The 16,169-nt window shown below is 37.3% G+C and overlaps 2 protein-coding genes across 2 annotated transcripts; one reads left to right on the plus strand and one right to left on the minus strand.

The window, feature by feature from the left end:
• The first annotated feature begins 5,132 nt into the window (after window positions 1-5,132).
• On the plus strand, window positions 5,133-9,208 carry LOC140953542 (calmodulin-alpha-like). Its single transcript, XM_073402950.1, has 5 exons — window positions 5,133-5,219; window positions 6,391-6,418; window positions 7,306-7,449; window positions 7,932-8,168; window positions 8,735-9,208. Exons 1-5 carry the CDS (start codon window positions 5,217-5,219, stop codon window positions 8,896-8,898), a joined length of 576 nt encoding a protein of 191 aa, XP_073259051.1. The 5' UTR covers window positions 5,133-5,216; the 3' UTR covers window positions 8,899-9,208.
• Window positions 9,209-9,255: 47 nt separating this feature from the next.
• On the minus strand, window positions 9,256-14,853 carry LOC140953543 (neo-calmodulin-like). Its single transcript, XM_073402951.1, has 5 exons — window positions 14,515-14,853; window positions 12,159-12,186; window positions 11,513-11,656; window positions 10,835-11,077; window positions 9,256-10,177 (listed from the first exon to the last, which is right to left on the minus strand). Exons 1-5 carry the CDS (start codon window positions 14,515-14,517, stop codon window positions 10,134-10,136), a joined length of 462 nt encoding a protein of 153 aa, XP_073259052.1. The 5' UTR covers window positions 14,518-14,853; the 3' UTR covers window positions 9,256-10,133.
• Window positions 14,854-16,169: the final 1,316 nt, after the last annotated feature.

A 16,169-nucleotide genomic window follows, 5' to 3' on the forward strand; every position in this document is an offset into this window, starting at 1 on the left:
CGAGTTTTTGAATGAACTTTAATAGAGTTACGCTTCAACATAATAACGAATTTATTATTATTATTTTTTGTTATTTAATGATTTCAGTTATAACGATGTGTAATCTTGTAAAGCGTTTGATACGCGCGACATTTTTTAGTACTCCTGCAAGCGATGTTCATGAACGATGAAAACAACCGGCACGTACAAGCGATTAAAATTGCAAGAGAGACTACTAACAATCAATAAAAAAAATATAATTCGGTGAAACATTTACAGAGGCAACAATTTTCATTCACGAAGACAAGTATTAAAGTGTCTCTAAAAATCCTGAGTCTTTAAGCGTAAAGCTTAAGCCGGCTTCCCGGTGCGGTGTTTACTGTTTTCGAAGGTGAACTCCTCGAAGCAAGAAAATCGCTCAAAGTTTTCTTTCAAAGCCAAATTTACAACTAAATATTCTTTGGATCGTTTTCTTTCTATTTGCGGTGAGAAAATATATTGTGAAGGCCTTTTAAAGTCCCGTAAGCAGGGGGGGGGGGGGGGGGGGTAAGCTACTTCCCATACATTCTCTTAAATGAAATCCAAACGATGTTCTCACAACTTGCAAAGCGATCAGCAAAGGTCTTGCCAGCGGATTTGTGTACTGATCATGCGCATTACGTCAAAAACCATAGATCAACGGTCTTGAGAAGAAACAAAAACATGGCGATCGAAGGCGGGACTGTTTCTCACGATTATATTTTGGTAATTCGCAAATTTATTGATTTTATGTCGCTTTTCAGACATAGTGTGTGGTTTTCTTTTTCTGTTAAACATTTTCCCTCTGCAGAGTTTGGAATATGCAACTTATAGCTCGATCCGTACAGCTGATAAGAACCGCCGAAGAGCTAGAGTTGAGCTATCAAGCAGTATTTTGCTGCAAACCTTAGGAAAGTTAAAGTCGCTTCAAGGTACAGAGCTTTCAGTAGTAGTTGTGATTTGTTTATTAGGATCGTTTTGAATTTTAACTTTGGATTCAAGGTGTTGACTGATCGTAATAAACGAAGTGAAATGATATGAAGTGTGAATGTTTATTCAGTTATGATTGTAGAGCTGTAAGCTCATATTTATAAAGCTCTCTGAATTACTTGCTTCCGATAAATTTGACACTCTCTCCAGTAATTTTTATCAGCATCAAGTTATCCTTACCCGGCAAAAACGATGTAACCTATAAATCGATCGAGCGCATTGTTGTTGGTTAAGATCTAACACGGTTTCCCCCGCAATTTCAGTACCGAAAGACAAATACGATATGAAAGAAAAACAAAGATGCATGATATTATTTTTTTTCAATTTTTATTTTTTCAGTAAGCATTTCTGATTTCCTCTGCCGGTCGCTTCTTGCTTCTAAAAAGTCTAAAAATATTTACTGTGGGAAAAGTATTGCAATTTTCCGCTGACCACCACGTGGGGTGACCGCTTTGCAAGTTGTGAGAACATCGTTTCTCGGTCCCAGACCTCGTCTCTTCCCCCCCCTGCCTGTAAGCTTATATCAAACCTGAGACTATGTCAGATCATTGACTCAAATCTTACAAACGTGCATAAACTTGCCGCATAAACTGTGCTCGACTTCATGAAATTAGATATAACAAAAACAAACATCAAATACAATAATAACTCAGGCTTACCATTCGAGATTCAGTTCCTGAAAGCTATCAAGGAAGGCCACAGTTGGTTGAGACTTTTAAACCCTCTTACGCGTTAAGCAAGGTAAAAAACAAAAACGATGCCATCCGAAATCGAATTACCGAATTTTGACAAGCGACGCATTTCTCAACCAAAAACCCAATAAACAAACCAGCCATGAATAACAGAAGACTCTTGATAGAAGCTGTATTTCATTTTGTACATCCGGTCTAAAAAGGCAGTTAAAAACATCACAAGTTGACACAAAACTCTGTCAGGTTCAGCTGTTAAAGTAAACAACTTTCAAGATGCTGCATAAATTTTCCGCATGAACTCACCTGTCAAACTTTGACCAATCAGAGCATAAAAATTCGACGTAGAGCGTGACCAACGCGTGACCATGGTAAGAAAGGTCTTCTCCGCCTGTATTTTTAAAAAAACTGGCTGAATTTTCGCGTCCGAGGTCAGTTTGAAATCAAAATCTTAATAGTACGGGGCCATAATGACATAAACACAACAAATTTCGTGTGAATCACTGGAAAAAATAAACTTAAGCCTGCGATCATTTGAAACTGGTAATTTGTCAACGGATAACTGCAAAAAAAGACTCGACCTCGATGGGTCGACACTTGAGCCCGCGGTACGGTCAGGTGATACTGGTCAGCGGATACCCTGTTTTGACAGCTGTTAATTGATCACAACATTGATGCGCAATTAGTTTTTTCCTGGGCTCCCAAACTCACTAGACAGTGTGAGAGTAAACATTGGTTGCCCTGTGGTGCGGACGGACGGTCGGTCGTTCGTTCGTTCGGTGTACGGTCACGTGATTACCAAATTTTCTTCGATGGGTAGATTCCCTTAGCTATGGGGCTCCGCCCACGCGCGCGCTACTAAGTTATCGCAGTGTGTCCAAAGCATATGGGAGAATGAGAAACTTCTCTTTAATGAACATTTGGCGATGGTCTTTCCTGGTATGTACATAATCATGTGTGAGCATGCATTAATTTTCACATAAATTTTCAAATATTAGCTAGATAAAAGGCTCTCACTGACCTGCTCGAAAGCAACCCAAAGAATGGGAAACCATGAGCATCCCTTTATTAAAAGATATATTTTTCACCTCCTCATAGTCGCTTATGTCTCTTTAGGAACATTTTTTAGCCATTTGTTCTTTTATCTGCTCTTTTGTCACCATACGGTATCAGTTTAAGTAAGGCGCTTAGGTAGACACGTACAGGCATTAATGACTATATACTCTATCTTTTTCTTTTTCTCTTCCAGTACCTAGCACTTCACGAGAAAGAAGAAAGGGACACACCATGACTTTAGTTCAAGTGGCCTTAAAAACGTTAACGCTGTCACAAGAGTGCTTGAGTGGACAGTTAAAATTAGGACTACCATGGGATCCTTTCGCTCAGTCAGTGACCGCAATAGAAACTTGTCGCAGAAATCTACAACGCCTTTCAGCATGGAATGATAAAGGAGACACAGCTGAACACCTTCACATCAGAAGCAGGGCGCTTTCACATTCGGGTGAAATCTTTTGCAAGAAAAACCTTCAAGGTGATAAACAACGTATACACAAAGATGACAACTGTTTACAAACAAAATTATTTTTGTTAGAGCGCAAGCCTTTGAGAAAAAGAAAAGACTGTAGCAGTTCCAGGTTTTCCGGCCAAGCACAAAAACAATGATGATAAATACTATTTCGAGTTCTTCAGTATCTCTAGAAGTGGTACTAACCTATCAAAACAAGGGGAAAAACTATCTAATGAATTTTATGATGGCTAAAAATTTTTCTATCCCATAATCAAATTAAAACACGCAAAGGAGAAGAAGCGAAAACACTAATTCTTTATTTGCTTTTGTTGCTACCCTTTTATTACTAGAACTTCCATCAAATGAAAGATTACCACAGACGTCAATGGAAGAATCATCATGCAAGATAGAAGCCGAAAGACACCCAGGTAAAAGCGGGATGTTCAACAGAGCGCGACAGTACCATAACGTCGTAAATCAAGATCCAAAGAGAAGCAACACTAAACCAAGACGACAAACGACTGTAGCCAGAGATATTAGGCGGTGGTCAAGAGTAAATCGTTCATAAACGTTGGTTATAAATAATTTCTGTATTTTCTGAATTAAAACAGCTGTTTAGGGACTCGTTTCTAGGCTTTTGTACATTATGCTAGCATTTTTTCGAGCATTTTAGTGACGCAAAAGCATTGAGCATTATTCGAGCATTTTAGTGGCATTTTCCCCGGAAAATTAATTTTTCCGAGAAAATAAAATAGAAATTAACTTTTTTCAGGAGCCCATGCAAAATGAAGACTAGAATTCAAAATTCACAAAAAACCTAATACAGCTGTTTTTTTTGGCTGTATTTATGAACTAGTACACGTTGTCGTTGTAACTCTCAACACTTGCACGTTTTTGTAAGTGTAAACTTTGAAATTAATTAAAAAAACCGTTTGTATAATGGCATTATCCGAGCATTTTAGTGACTTTTTTGGGGAGACCGAGCATTTTAGTGGGAAAAATGGAGCATTAAGGTGGAGCATTTTAGTAGGGAAGCAAAAGCATAGTGTACAAAAGCCTACGAGTCGTTTCACAAGCTTGGACTGCCTTTCAAACTTCTTGAGTTCGAAATGACAGGTGCCAATCATCCGTTCAAGAGAGTAACGCTCTTTCAAATGTATGACAGGTGATTCAATACTTTTTGTTGTCGTACATTGCGATAACAATTAGGGATTTTTAAATTTAAAAAAATAAAAACGTCCGATGTAACAAAGAAATAAATCAAGAAATATGGAATCATTAATGTTCGACTTAAAAAATTCTGCCGCAGGAAGATTTTGTTAACTATCGTCATTCGCAAAGATCAGTTTAATCGACTGTGATGACAACAAGCAATGGAGGCAGGTTAATTTCATTTTTTACGAGGCATTGTGTCTTCCGCTTACATAGTAAGACATCTCGGACTCTGTTGAAGATATTCGCTTTAGACGTGATTGGAATTGGCAAGTAATGGGAACTTAAATCTGTTTCGGTATAAACCGAAAAAGATATAAATTAGCATTTCGTTCACATTTACACTTCTAAAAATACAGTGGGTACAGCTAAGGTTATGGAAACTTGGAAATTGGAATTGAGATTATGGAAATGTTGGCTACTTAATAAATCCCGTAATTGCCTGCTTTGTATAGACCTGTCTGAGCATTCAGGCCATGTTGCTCTTGGCAGAAAGTATAATGTACAATCAGTCAGTTTTCAGACAATTTTTAAAAATTTACAAAGTTATAAGACCTAAGGAAAGGCGGGATTGAGAAAGAATCTATCATTTTCCATGACACAAAATTGATGTTGTGGTCCAATCGCTCATGTTTTGTTATTAAGGTAAATAGGGTCATGGTGGGAATTTTGGCATCTTTATTTAAAAACACTTCCTTTTAGCCGTTACCATAGCAATAAAGGGGGCCAACACAACAGGTGCCATGAAATAGAATATTTATTAACATTTTCAAGGGGCCAATCTTTTCTTTGTTTGTTAACAAGCAGAATTTCACTTGAAAATGGTAAGTTTATAGATTTTCTTGTATATTTTAAACAAATACTGAGACGTTCGAGGGTGATTCTCGCACTTGAAAGGATTAAAGGCTTGTACAATGATTAGGCACTGTAAAACAGGTTTGTCTTTGAGAATTAAAGGTGAAAATGGTTAGCAAGTTAGGTCATGTCGTGTAGGAGGACAATGAATACATAAACGTCGTTTTAGGTTTATGTCTTGTCAACACTGTGCACAATCATGACTCAAAACCCGGATGATGAACAAGTTATGTAAGGAATATTTCAGACAGGTTAAAGCGTCTTTGGTTGCAGAACAAATTTTTAGCTAGGAGAATATCTTTTGACACGTATCGAGGCATTTTAATATTTCAACTATTACGAACATTAATGAACAACGTTCGTTTATCACTCATCATAGCCTTTTTATATTTGTAGGCTAATATAAAACTATTCGCTGGTTCTAGAGGCTAATTGAAGTGCAAAGAAAAGTTCACAGTCTTCTAAAAATGCTCTAACATTTCTTTGAATGTGTTCATGTTAACAAGATCTAATTTACCCGGAACACAAAATCCATAATTAAGGCCGATTAAAATGCATAGAATTCATTACATCAAATTCTGTGCACAGCAAATCGAAAATTAAAATATTTAAAGTTCCTTGTCAGTGAATGAATCGATCAAAATCCTTATGTTTTGAGATTCTAAATATTTTTTTTGGGTCGTAAAAATGTCATATAAATAAACGCTCACTATAAAGGATAATCTTCTAGCTACAAAAACTGCCTCGATTTATTATCAAACTGTGCTTTGGAATAAAAACATTAAAATACTGCGACCGTAATTAATAATTGATGTTTCAGTGACAGCTTTATTTCCAGAAAATAGCAACGGGCCTTTTCGCCCAATCAGCTCGGGTATTTTCTATCGTTATTTACAATACATTCACGAAAAAGCTTCGACGTTATAAAAGTCAATAACTGCAAAAAAACTAACACGTTTCTTTTGCACAAAAATAACCTTTTGGATAGATCAACATGTAGCAAAAATAAGCTACTTATCTTAGTGTTTGTAACAATTTTTAGCTCATCCTTATTCAAATTAACCAAGCTACAAAGGGATTCGAATAGAATTATATGTAGTTTTTTACCACTTTTCATTTACTCATTTTCTCCTCTCGTAGGATACCTTGACTCGAGAACAACTTGGAGGTAACGGAAAATGTATAGTTTTTCTGAATATTTTCCATTATTTTTGAAGTAATTTTGGTCTATTTTTCAACGATTTCACGCTGTGTATAGTTTAAGATGCACAGTTACAGACCCCTACTATTTTTTGTATTGACGGGTAAACATCGCACAACCTGACTGATCTCAAGCCACATTTCAGTGAATATGCTTAAGGAATTTCAATTGTTTTATCGCCTGTTTCATTCAACAAATACATTTTCTTGTTTTTTTTTTTCATTTTGTCATTATTCTCGTGGCAGTGAAGGAACGTTTTAAATTAGCTGTTCAAATACTTTTCTTCTAGTTGACTATGATTTTAATCGTTTTACTGCCATGTTTGAGACTTCATTTCCTTAAACCACACGCGTCCATTATATATCTTGTCCTTTACAAGATCGTTACAAATTCTTGCCTTTTGTTACATTCGCTCGCATTTCGTCAGGGACAACATGGAAACTTGGATAGCCTGCTTGCTGCTAAGTATCCAACGCTTCATTGTGTGGTCCATGTCGCCATTAAATAAGAAAAATACGTTGAAAATACCAAATTTATGGGAATTCCATAATAACTATATCCTGAAAAATGTCAGTAATATCGAGAAATGTCCATTGTCTACAGGGTTCAAATATTTGGATAAAGGAGTATTACGTATTTGCCAAAAGAATATTTGGTTGGATACGTTTAGCCATTGGATTTGATGGTTAAATCTTAATCAAAGTTTTTAACTCTGGGGTCTTCATTCACTTTGACAAAACGTCGATTACTGTCATCAGGAGTCCTGCTCTGGAATACTGTCATTAATGAACAGTTCTCAACTCACTAAATACATGACTAAGTTCTTGATTCAGACTTATTTTGTTTTCTTTTAGAATATCGCGAAGCTTTCAAATGTTTTGATCTCAATGAAAATGGAACACTGTCAACTAAGGAACTTAAGTATGCTATGCGCATGCTCGGATCAAACCCAACAGATACTCAGATACAGCAGTTGGTGAATGCCAAGGATTTTGATGGTAAGATACGACAGCGCAGTGCTGTTTGACCGTGTGACGGGATTGGAACCACTAAACGCCCTATAATAACGTTCTCAAGCTAAGTTTAAAAGCCAGACAAAGTTAGCCAATACGTGACTCAAATCCTTAACTCTTCCTTCAAAATCACTTTTAGAAGTTATTTGAAACACGGGTCACAGTGCTTCATCACAGTGTTAAAAATCTCAAAGCTATGGTTTCGTGTTTTTCATTTTTTTTCTTCATGTTTTTTACAAGCTATGAAACACCAAGACTAGTGTTTGAAGTTTAACGTGAGGTGACAAACTATGTATAAAAGGATTAACTTAACTATATAACCCTTTCCCCTCAACATAATTCTGTAATTCATTCCAGAATTATCCACCTTACATCAGTAAAGAAAAAGATCGCAATCCGCAAGACGTACATCTCTTTTACGATTTTGTTCTGCACTTATCCTACAATAATTTTTGTTTAAACGACAGGTGATGGTACTATTAATTTTGACGAATTTGTTACTATAATTGAGGACGAAAACAGCATCGAAGAAGACGAAAACTTGTTCATGATTTTTGGCGTCTTCGATCCTGAAAATAATGGATATATTGACGGAGGACACATCAAAAGATCATTGCAAAGTTTAGTCGATGTTCCACCAGATGAAATAGAAGACATAATACAAAACGCAAGAATCACAGATGATAGAAAATTTGCTTTGGAAGGTTAGGATATTTTGTTTAACCAGAACTAATGTTTTGCTGATCCTTTATTTTCAGAGCGTAAGTGAATGAAATGCTTAATCCATTAAAAAGAGTTTTAAAGGTTTTACTCGAGTTGTAGCTTAAGAACTATCAGATAGCTGCAGATGAATTCAGGGAATTCGCCTTTTGACCTTTCATATAAAATTATGCATACATATCAGGGGCGGATCTAGGGGGAGGGTGCAGGGGGTGCGCCCCCCCCCCCCCCCTGAGATGACCTGCGGTTTTCTAATACAACTAGTATTCTGCCAAAAACTATGTGGTTTATTGGTGTTGAAGTAGAGCAAGAGGCGAGTGCACTCCCTCCTAAAAAAAATCCTGGATCCGCCCCTGCGTATGTACGTGGATGAGACGACATTTAATAGAAAGTGTTCTCTGGGGTATCATCACGTGGTCTAAAATGGAAAAAAAAAACAAATAAGCTAAAAAGTCTCTTGCCACCATTTCCTCATGCTTACCATCCACTCTACTACGCATCCTCTGAGATAAACTTACCACGAGACATTTTTTTTCGTTCCATTACCCAGAGTTCTCCGCTCTCCTTGTTCCACTCATCTTCAGCAGAAAAAGAGGCCGCTATTACCATGGCGACAGACGGAGCTGGCACAGCTCAAGAGACAATATTATTTATTCTGAAGAAAGTTCTTCCGAAGAAAGTGCTTCTGAAGAAAGTTCACTCACGAAGTTATAAATTAAATATTTATTACGTTTTTTGGAGCATTTGTTGTTACTAAAAAGTGTAGATATTTGTACAACAAGTAAATCTAAGGCAGCTGAAGTTGTCGGGTATTTTTACTTGCCTGTATTTTTTTTTTTCAGCTTCTTAATAAATTAAACTCTGTTATGGTTGTTTCTTGTCATGAAAATTACTTGGACTATGAGAAAGAAAGTGAAAACAACGATTACGGAAGTCATCTTTTCTAGAGTCAGAAATAGGGAGATCCAATCTTCACATTTGGAGATTCTAACGCGGTAAATCTTAATATGGGATACCGTAAACTTCCGATTATACCCCCTCCCCCGCTACTTATAATCCTCCCCCCATTTATAGGCCCATCTACCCGTAAACAAAAAAATACATCCGGCTATAAGCTCCTACCTCCGAATATATCTCCCCTCTAGCATGTATTGAAATGAATTCGACTGTTTACGACATTTTAAAGCTTAAAAAAGCGATCAAATTCAAAAAGTATTTTGATCAGCAGCGGCTGTGTAGATTGTTTTGAAACACTTTTTTTAGTCCAGTTATACGGTTAACTTAACACTTCTCTCTACGGCGCATGACCTCGCTCATTTTATTATGCGATTTGCGTGGATATTGTCTCTACAGTGGGCTCGCTTAGCACTTCTCATCCTTCCCAAGATGCATCGCACAGTGCTTCCTAGGCCGAACCAGTCAGTTCCAGAAAACGATGCAGCAGATGCGTTGAGAAGCAAACGAATTTCTTGGCGTGAGCGGAGTAAATTAATAGAATTTCCTGAATATACTTCTTCTGAGTACTAGAACCTCTAAACGCTGTATTTTCACAACGTCAGTATGTATGGCACCGGGCTAAACTTCTTAAGATTAACCAGAAACAGCGATTTCTGAATGACAATGTTATCAATGCCTTAGTCCAGTAGCACCCCATACTTTTTCACGCAGTTTGATACTATGCATTAGTTACACACTCAGGTAGACATCGCAGCAATTAGCTAGGACCACACGTCATGGATCCGTGAGCTAGTCAGCGGGCGATTTTCATTACTTTAGACTTGAAGTAAGACATCATTAGAGTGTCTTTTTTGGGTGAAAAAGTCGCTCTTTGTATCGGAAGCATGAAATCGTTATATACAACCAATTGTCTTGTTCGGTTCTAGGCTTGACGCAGTATTTGTGTATGCCATCAGTAGGCTTTGTAAAGCGGGCGATGTCTTGTAATTTAATCAGGTGAAAATTCCACTATGGTTCTCTACCAGATCAAGGAATTCTGCAAATATTATCATGAGAGTGAGGAAAGAGGAATATACAAAGTTTATTTGCAGGCTGCCAACTGCCACCCTTTTTTTTGTAGTTTACAGTGTGTTTGGGATCCAATACCTTCAAGGGTGTTCACCATATTTGGTTAGAAATAAAGGTTTTCTATTGACCGTTGGGAAACTAAAACCAAGAGTAATATCTGGTCAAGCACAATACGTGCTGGCTATTAAATGAGCCAGTCACATCTCAAAACAGGTGCACACTCCCTTGTTTGAGCGGGAGAAAAACACGCGTCAACCAATCACGATTTAGTTTGGTTTCAGTATAACCGTTGAAAGAACCAGTCAACACTAACTACCTGTCTGGTTACCAGTAGGCCCTTAAATCAAATTCTAAAAGTTAAAAACCATAAAAATTAAAAACAAATATTACTGTGTACAAGAGATTTAAGGCGAACATCTTTGTGGAGGCGTAATGATAATGATTAGTGCTCAGGCCTTCTCAGCATTTTGACGGCGATCAAAAATGTCCGCGAATGGTTAAAGGCGAATGGCACGTCAGATTTAAGGCGAAACTGTGACGCTGTGAACTAGAGGCAAAGTTTGAACGTATGAGGTGCTAGTTTAAAAACATTATGAATAATTATAAGATTATTAAGCTCCCCTACCTTGATAGCTTATTTTTCGGTCTCTTTCTAAGTCAGCAATTGCTATAAGCTCGTCAAGCTCGTCACGTGGTATTCTTTTGTCCATATTTAGTATAATGTAGCGTAACTCCGCTGACTCGATGTACCCCTTGTTGTCGGCGTCGAACACTCTGAACGCCAACATCATGTCGGCTTCTCGTTCGTCTGGTTTCTTTTGATCTTCCATCAATTTCACAAACTCGGGAAAGTCAATCACTCCGTTTCCTGATACAAAAAGTTAAACTAATGAACATTATCTTCAAGTAATCATGCCATGCTCCTGTTTATACCTCTTCCTCAGAGTATAGGTGCGGTTTAATAATCGAGACAAAACCACATTCCCGATTTAGAATATCGAAGCCTTACTATGACTAAAAAATTCCCCTCGTACGCGGAACTGAAAGTGAAACACGAGTAAGATCTTTTTTCAGATTAGATCTGCCAACACCGCATGAGAGATTTTATTTTAAAGAGATCGAGTTTACCAACTTGAGCGAATGACAGTTAAGATATAAAAAGGTTGTCTTGGACGAAGTTGGATTTTCTTATTAAGACAGTTGCTCCGTGCTGAGCCATTACTAACGAATACCACTCGTAAAGTATTTGTAGAAAAGGAAGAAAGGGGGATTGGTATAGTTAAAGACCTGACCCTTCACTCACCATCATAATCGACCTCGTTGATCATCGTCTGTAATTCCTCTTCAGTCGGGTTGAATCCCAAGGATCTCATTATGGCACCAAGTTCTCGCGTTGTGATAATGCCATTCTGATCTCGATCGAACAACGAGAAGGCGTCCTTGTATTCTAAGTGAATGGCAAATGTTTATTGGCATCATGACAGTACAAACGACCTCAAGGCAGACTTTCACACACTTAAAACTATTTTCCCAATCGTGACTTATCTCTGCCTAATCCCTGTTAAATCCTTTCTTAATATTATCTTGATGAAATCTTAAAAACTTCACTGATCTTATACTCCACTCTTCGAATTTCTTCACTGCTTTGATTGGCTGAGAGTTCATTTCACGAAAAGGACGTATTCTTGGTTTGCAACCACGTGACAAGGTGCCCATGTTGGGGGTCAATACAGTAGAATAGAATTTTTTCTCAAAAAATTTATATGAAAATAGAGTTTAGTTCCCAGAGGAAAGAAATGCTTTTGTTCTTGACCATCAACATGGCCGCCATGACGTCATGTACAAACCAGCAACTTGTACATAACCTGATAATCTAACTCGTTGTCCAGGGCTCATATGAGATAAAGGAAGGGAGAGGGCTGGGGCCGGCTCACTCCTACTGACATTACCTTCAATTTGTTCATCAGAAAGCCTCTCCTGAATAAAAGGTGTATTACGTTAGTTATGTACAAAGATAATAATGGCTGCTATAAAATTACCCAGTATCAGTTAGTCATCATCTGCCTAAATGCAAGTAATATACTTTGTTTAAGAACCATCGCGATTATGTATTAACGCTACGTTGGAAGCGACCGGAAGATCGATGACGACCTGGAGGAGGACTTCCGAGAGAGAAAGGGTAAAGACAGACTCAAGGAGCTGGAATGGCCAGAAACAGCACCATAAAACTGGACAAGTTTGGCAGACAGCGCGAAAGCCTTCTGCATCTTGAGGCGGAGAGAATGAAACATTTTTGCGACGCGAAAACGTGCGAAAGACAGAAATTTAATGTGGCTAAAATTTTGCAAAACGCACTTATGTACCGAGCGCAAAGGGTGGTGATGGGAAATTCTATCTCGTGATGCCCCGATCGGGGGTAAAACATACTATTCTTTATAGAAGAGCAAAGGGGACTACATGGCGCATAAGATTCCACTATAAAGCTAGCCTCCCACGCAGACGATCTTAGGGGTTGACACGCGTTCCTGCGTCAGCGTGGGAGGCTACTAAAATGCCCGCTGAGGTTGATTTAGTTTTGATACGACATTGCGCCAGCTCTCTCACGTCAACGGCTATTATTTCATACAAACCAAGATAATATTGAGATGAATCCTAACCTCACTTGAAGCAGATATAAAGATCACTTACACCAAGCTTACTTTTGTGTTAATAATACAGAAAAGTATGGTCAAGAATGAGCATTCATGGAATCACACAAAAGAAGTTTTAAAATCTAAGGCAACTAGAATTACTATGGTTTACTTTTTTCACGCATTCAACGATTTATTTAAGGTTGCTCGGTCAACTTTTACGTTTGCGCGCGACCTTACCGCATACATGGCCTCTGTTTACGTATAAAACTTTTTTGCGCGTACGCGCATAAACATTCTGACCTGACAGTGGAAATCCACCCTGTTTAAGTTAATTAGCTAATTAATATGCACATGGTTTTAATCAAATACACATTTGGCAGGGATCCGTTATTGCTGTGCGTGAAATGATCAAATGGCAATTTTCTGTTACTGAATGTTTCATTCTGTATGCTGTTTCATTATAATATTTTGGTTGACTGGTCTTGAAATTTTAAATTAACACTTACATTCGCATCTTATATTATACCTAAATATAGTATGTAGGACATGTTATACTCAAAAGCGTGCAATAAAAAAGAAGACGAAAAACAAAACAAAACAAAACAAAACAAAACAAAACAAAAACAAGTGACATTATTGTTTATGGCCGCCATCCTGTGCCCTAATTGTAAGCTTATTGAATGCGTTATGACGAAAATGCGTTTTTTTCTTTGGTAATTTCCGTCGCATCGAGACCATATAATCGTTCGAAAAATAATCATATTCCATTTACGCAGGCAGCTGTTCATAGCAATCGGCAACTTAGTTTTTTAAGCGCTTAAGGCAAAAGGAAAGAGAGATAGAGTGAGAAAGAGGGAGAAAATTAACTTTTAACTCTCTGAGTACCACGCAAAGCGAAGTTATAATCAGTAATGGTTTGTTGTTAAAGTAATAAAAAAAACACAATAACGACGAATTTAGAGTTTGATTTTTTACATCTGCTTTCGATTTTGATTGGCAGTTCGTCACAGTTCCGTTGATCTCTGAAACATGACAAAATTAGCATTAACTAGGCAGGGAAAAAAATAAAATATTTTATCTAACATCGCATATGTATTAATTTATATTGGGTGAGGTAGGCCGTGAACACGTCTTATCATAGGGTAGTGAGTAATTTGGTTGTTACAAGCAGTGAATCGATCAAATTAAACACGTTGAATTTTAATATTCGCATTCAAGGATTCACTTCCAATAAACGCAATTCTTCTAGAATGAGAATGTTTTTTATTATTTATTGTGTCTGATGGTCTAAAACGTAATTCTATCTGGACAGTTGAGAAAATAGTAAAAAACAAAATCAGCGGATTAGAAATATGACATAATATCCCTGTTACGTTTTTGAACGTGAAACGCTTTTTTCTGCTACCCCACAAAACGGGTGTTTCATTTCCATATGCACGGAAAGTTGTTCTTGTAAAGCGTACATCCAAAACTTAACGACAAAATCACCTGTAATAAACAATCTTTAGCAAGCAGAACTAAACCCTAGTTACCTTTTAACGACCACAGAATCAAAAGTTAAAACCATGGCGAGGGATGTATCATGAAACGCATTCGACAGAGGAGAAAAACACTAAACATAACTTTGCTTATCTACATACTTGAAGCTTACCACACTGTCGTGGAGACTTACCATGATGTTGTGTCTCCTCGAGGTGTTCAAGAGGAAGCTAATAATTCGTGGAAAAATTTGGTTAGTACCAGCAATATTTTAAAGGTTGGTGCAAAGTAAGCAGCGTTCATGAAAGAATTGAGTGTTTCTACCGAATATGAAGTCGGCAGGACCCTCTGGCTACTCGCTTTTCTAATTGGTTGGTGTAAATCGTCTTTAACACAGACCACAGTTGATGTTCATTTAATGTTGTGCACTCGATAAAAGCAATATAGCCTCGAAATGGTATAATTATAGATATAGCTATTACGTTATCGCCTCTTTAAGGTGTCAATCGTCTTTTTCAATTAAAACCATTGTAATAGTCTTATCTTAGAAGATATCTTAAAAAATAACCAATACTTCATTAAAAATAAATAATAGCTAATATTAAAATAAGTATTTATGCGTTGTACAATAATTGAAGATTAAAAATGGCAGATAAACAAATAGATTTAATATTAAGAACAAAACTAAGCTCCCAATGATTAACGTATAAAAAGGCGGCTATGTTGAGGACGATTTAATCCCATTCTCTTGTGAAAAATTTTCGAACAATGTTTCCGCTATGGGATTTGCAGTTTTTTAGTTTCTAACTGCGGCTTTGTATTGTTACGTTATTTGTTTCTCTGTTTCGAAGTGTAGCAATTCTTACATTTGCCGGCTACATAGCAGATCAAGAGTGAAGGAGCAAATTTTAAAATTAATGCAAAGGATGCAAAACTCACCTCTTCCCGTAGAAGCAAGTATTTTAGTGATTTCTTGAGGAAAACAAGGCGTCTGACGGACGCCCCTTGGCAACTTCATTAAAGGCTTATTAATTAAAAGCACGTGCATGAAATGATGAAGTCTTTTTCATTGCCTAAAATAGATTTAAAATAACAATGAAAATAAACTGCGGTTCGTGTGTGGCATCACATGTTTTTTCGTAGAATGTATGCTCACATAGTTAAAACGTGAAAATGGCGAGGATTCCCAATTTTGTTTTTCTCATAACAAATTAGGAAGCGGTCTGTACACGCAATTATCATTTCTCGGTGGATTTGAAAAATGAATACTGATTGAAAAATAAAAACACTCGGCACGTACGTATTTATTTTAATTGAAAGCAGGTGGGGCTTAGCCCTGTATGTGCATTCAATTTTTGTCCCCGCACCCTTCATATAAAATCAAACATAACGCGGACACATTACTAGTCATTAGTCACAATCTTGATCTCCTGAGCGTTGTTTATAATTTTGCCAAAAACCTTCAAACGGACTCTAAAGCACCAGCGCTATGCGCCTCTAAGTAGCTGCCGGCTCATAAATTATGTTGTTTTCATAATAAAGTAAGTCAATTATTGAATTCCGAACGCCAAGCATGTTTTAAGGGTGAATGCTTGCACATTAGTTTTTTGCTGGCCCGGATTAACTACGGCCCAAGTATATGATAATGATGACGATAATAATGATGATGATGATGATGATGATGATGATGATGATGATGATGATGATGATGATGATGATGATGATGGTAATGATGATGATATATGCCGTAACAACTGCTGCCACTTCAACCTCACAGTATATGGCAACCATAAGCCGGTGGTAGGTCCCGTTACACGCAAGGGACAAACATTATTGTTATATTCCTAG

The sequence above is a fragment of the Porites lutea genome, chromosome 12 (genome assembly GCF_958299795.1).
Source record: "Porites lutea chromosome 12, jaPorLute2.1, whole genome shotgun sequence".
NCBI lineage: Eukaryota > Metazoa > Cnidaria > Anthozoa > Scleractinia > Poritidae > Porites > Porites lutea.

Bases quoted from the DNA above. Each gene is read 5' to 3' on its own strand.
- LOC140953543 (XM_073402951.1), bottom strand. The intron at 11,078-11,512 runs GTGAGTGAAGGG...TTTTTGTATCAG, and splicing joins CAACGAGGTCGATTATGATG to GAAACGGAGTGATTGACTTT. The intron at 10,178-10,834 runs GTAGGGGAGCTT...TAATATTTGCAG, and splicing joins CCGAAAAATAAGCTATCAAG to AATTCCTTGATCTGGTAGAG.
- LOC140953542 (XM_073402950.1), top strand. The intron at 6,419-7,305 runs GTAACGGAAAAT...GTTTTCTTTTAG, and splicing joins GACTCGAGAACAACTTGGAG to AATATCGCGAAGCTTTCAAA. The intron at 8,169-8,734 runs GTTAGGATATTT...TCCATTACCCAG, and splicing joins TAGAAAATTTGCTTTGGAAG to AGTTCTCCGCTCTCCTTGTT.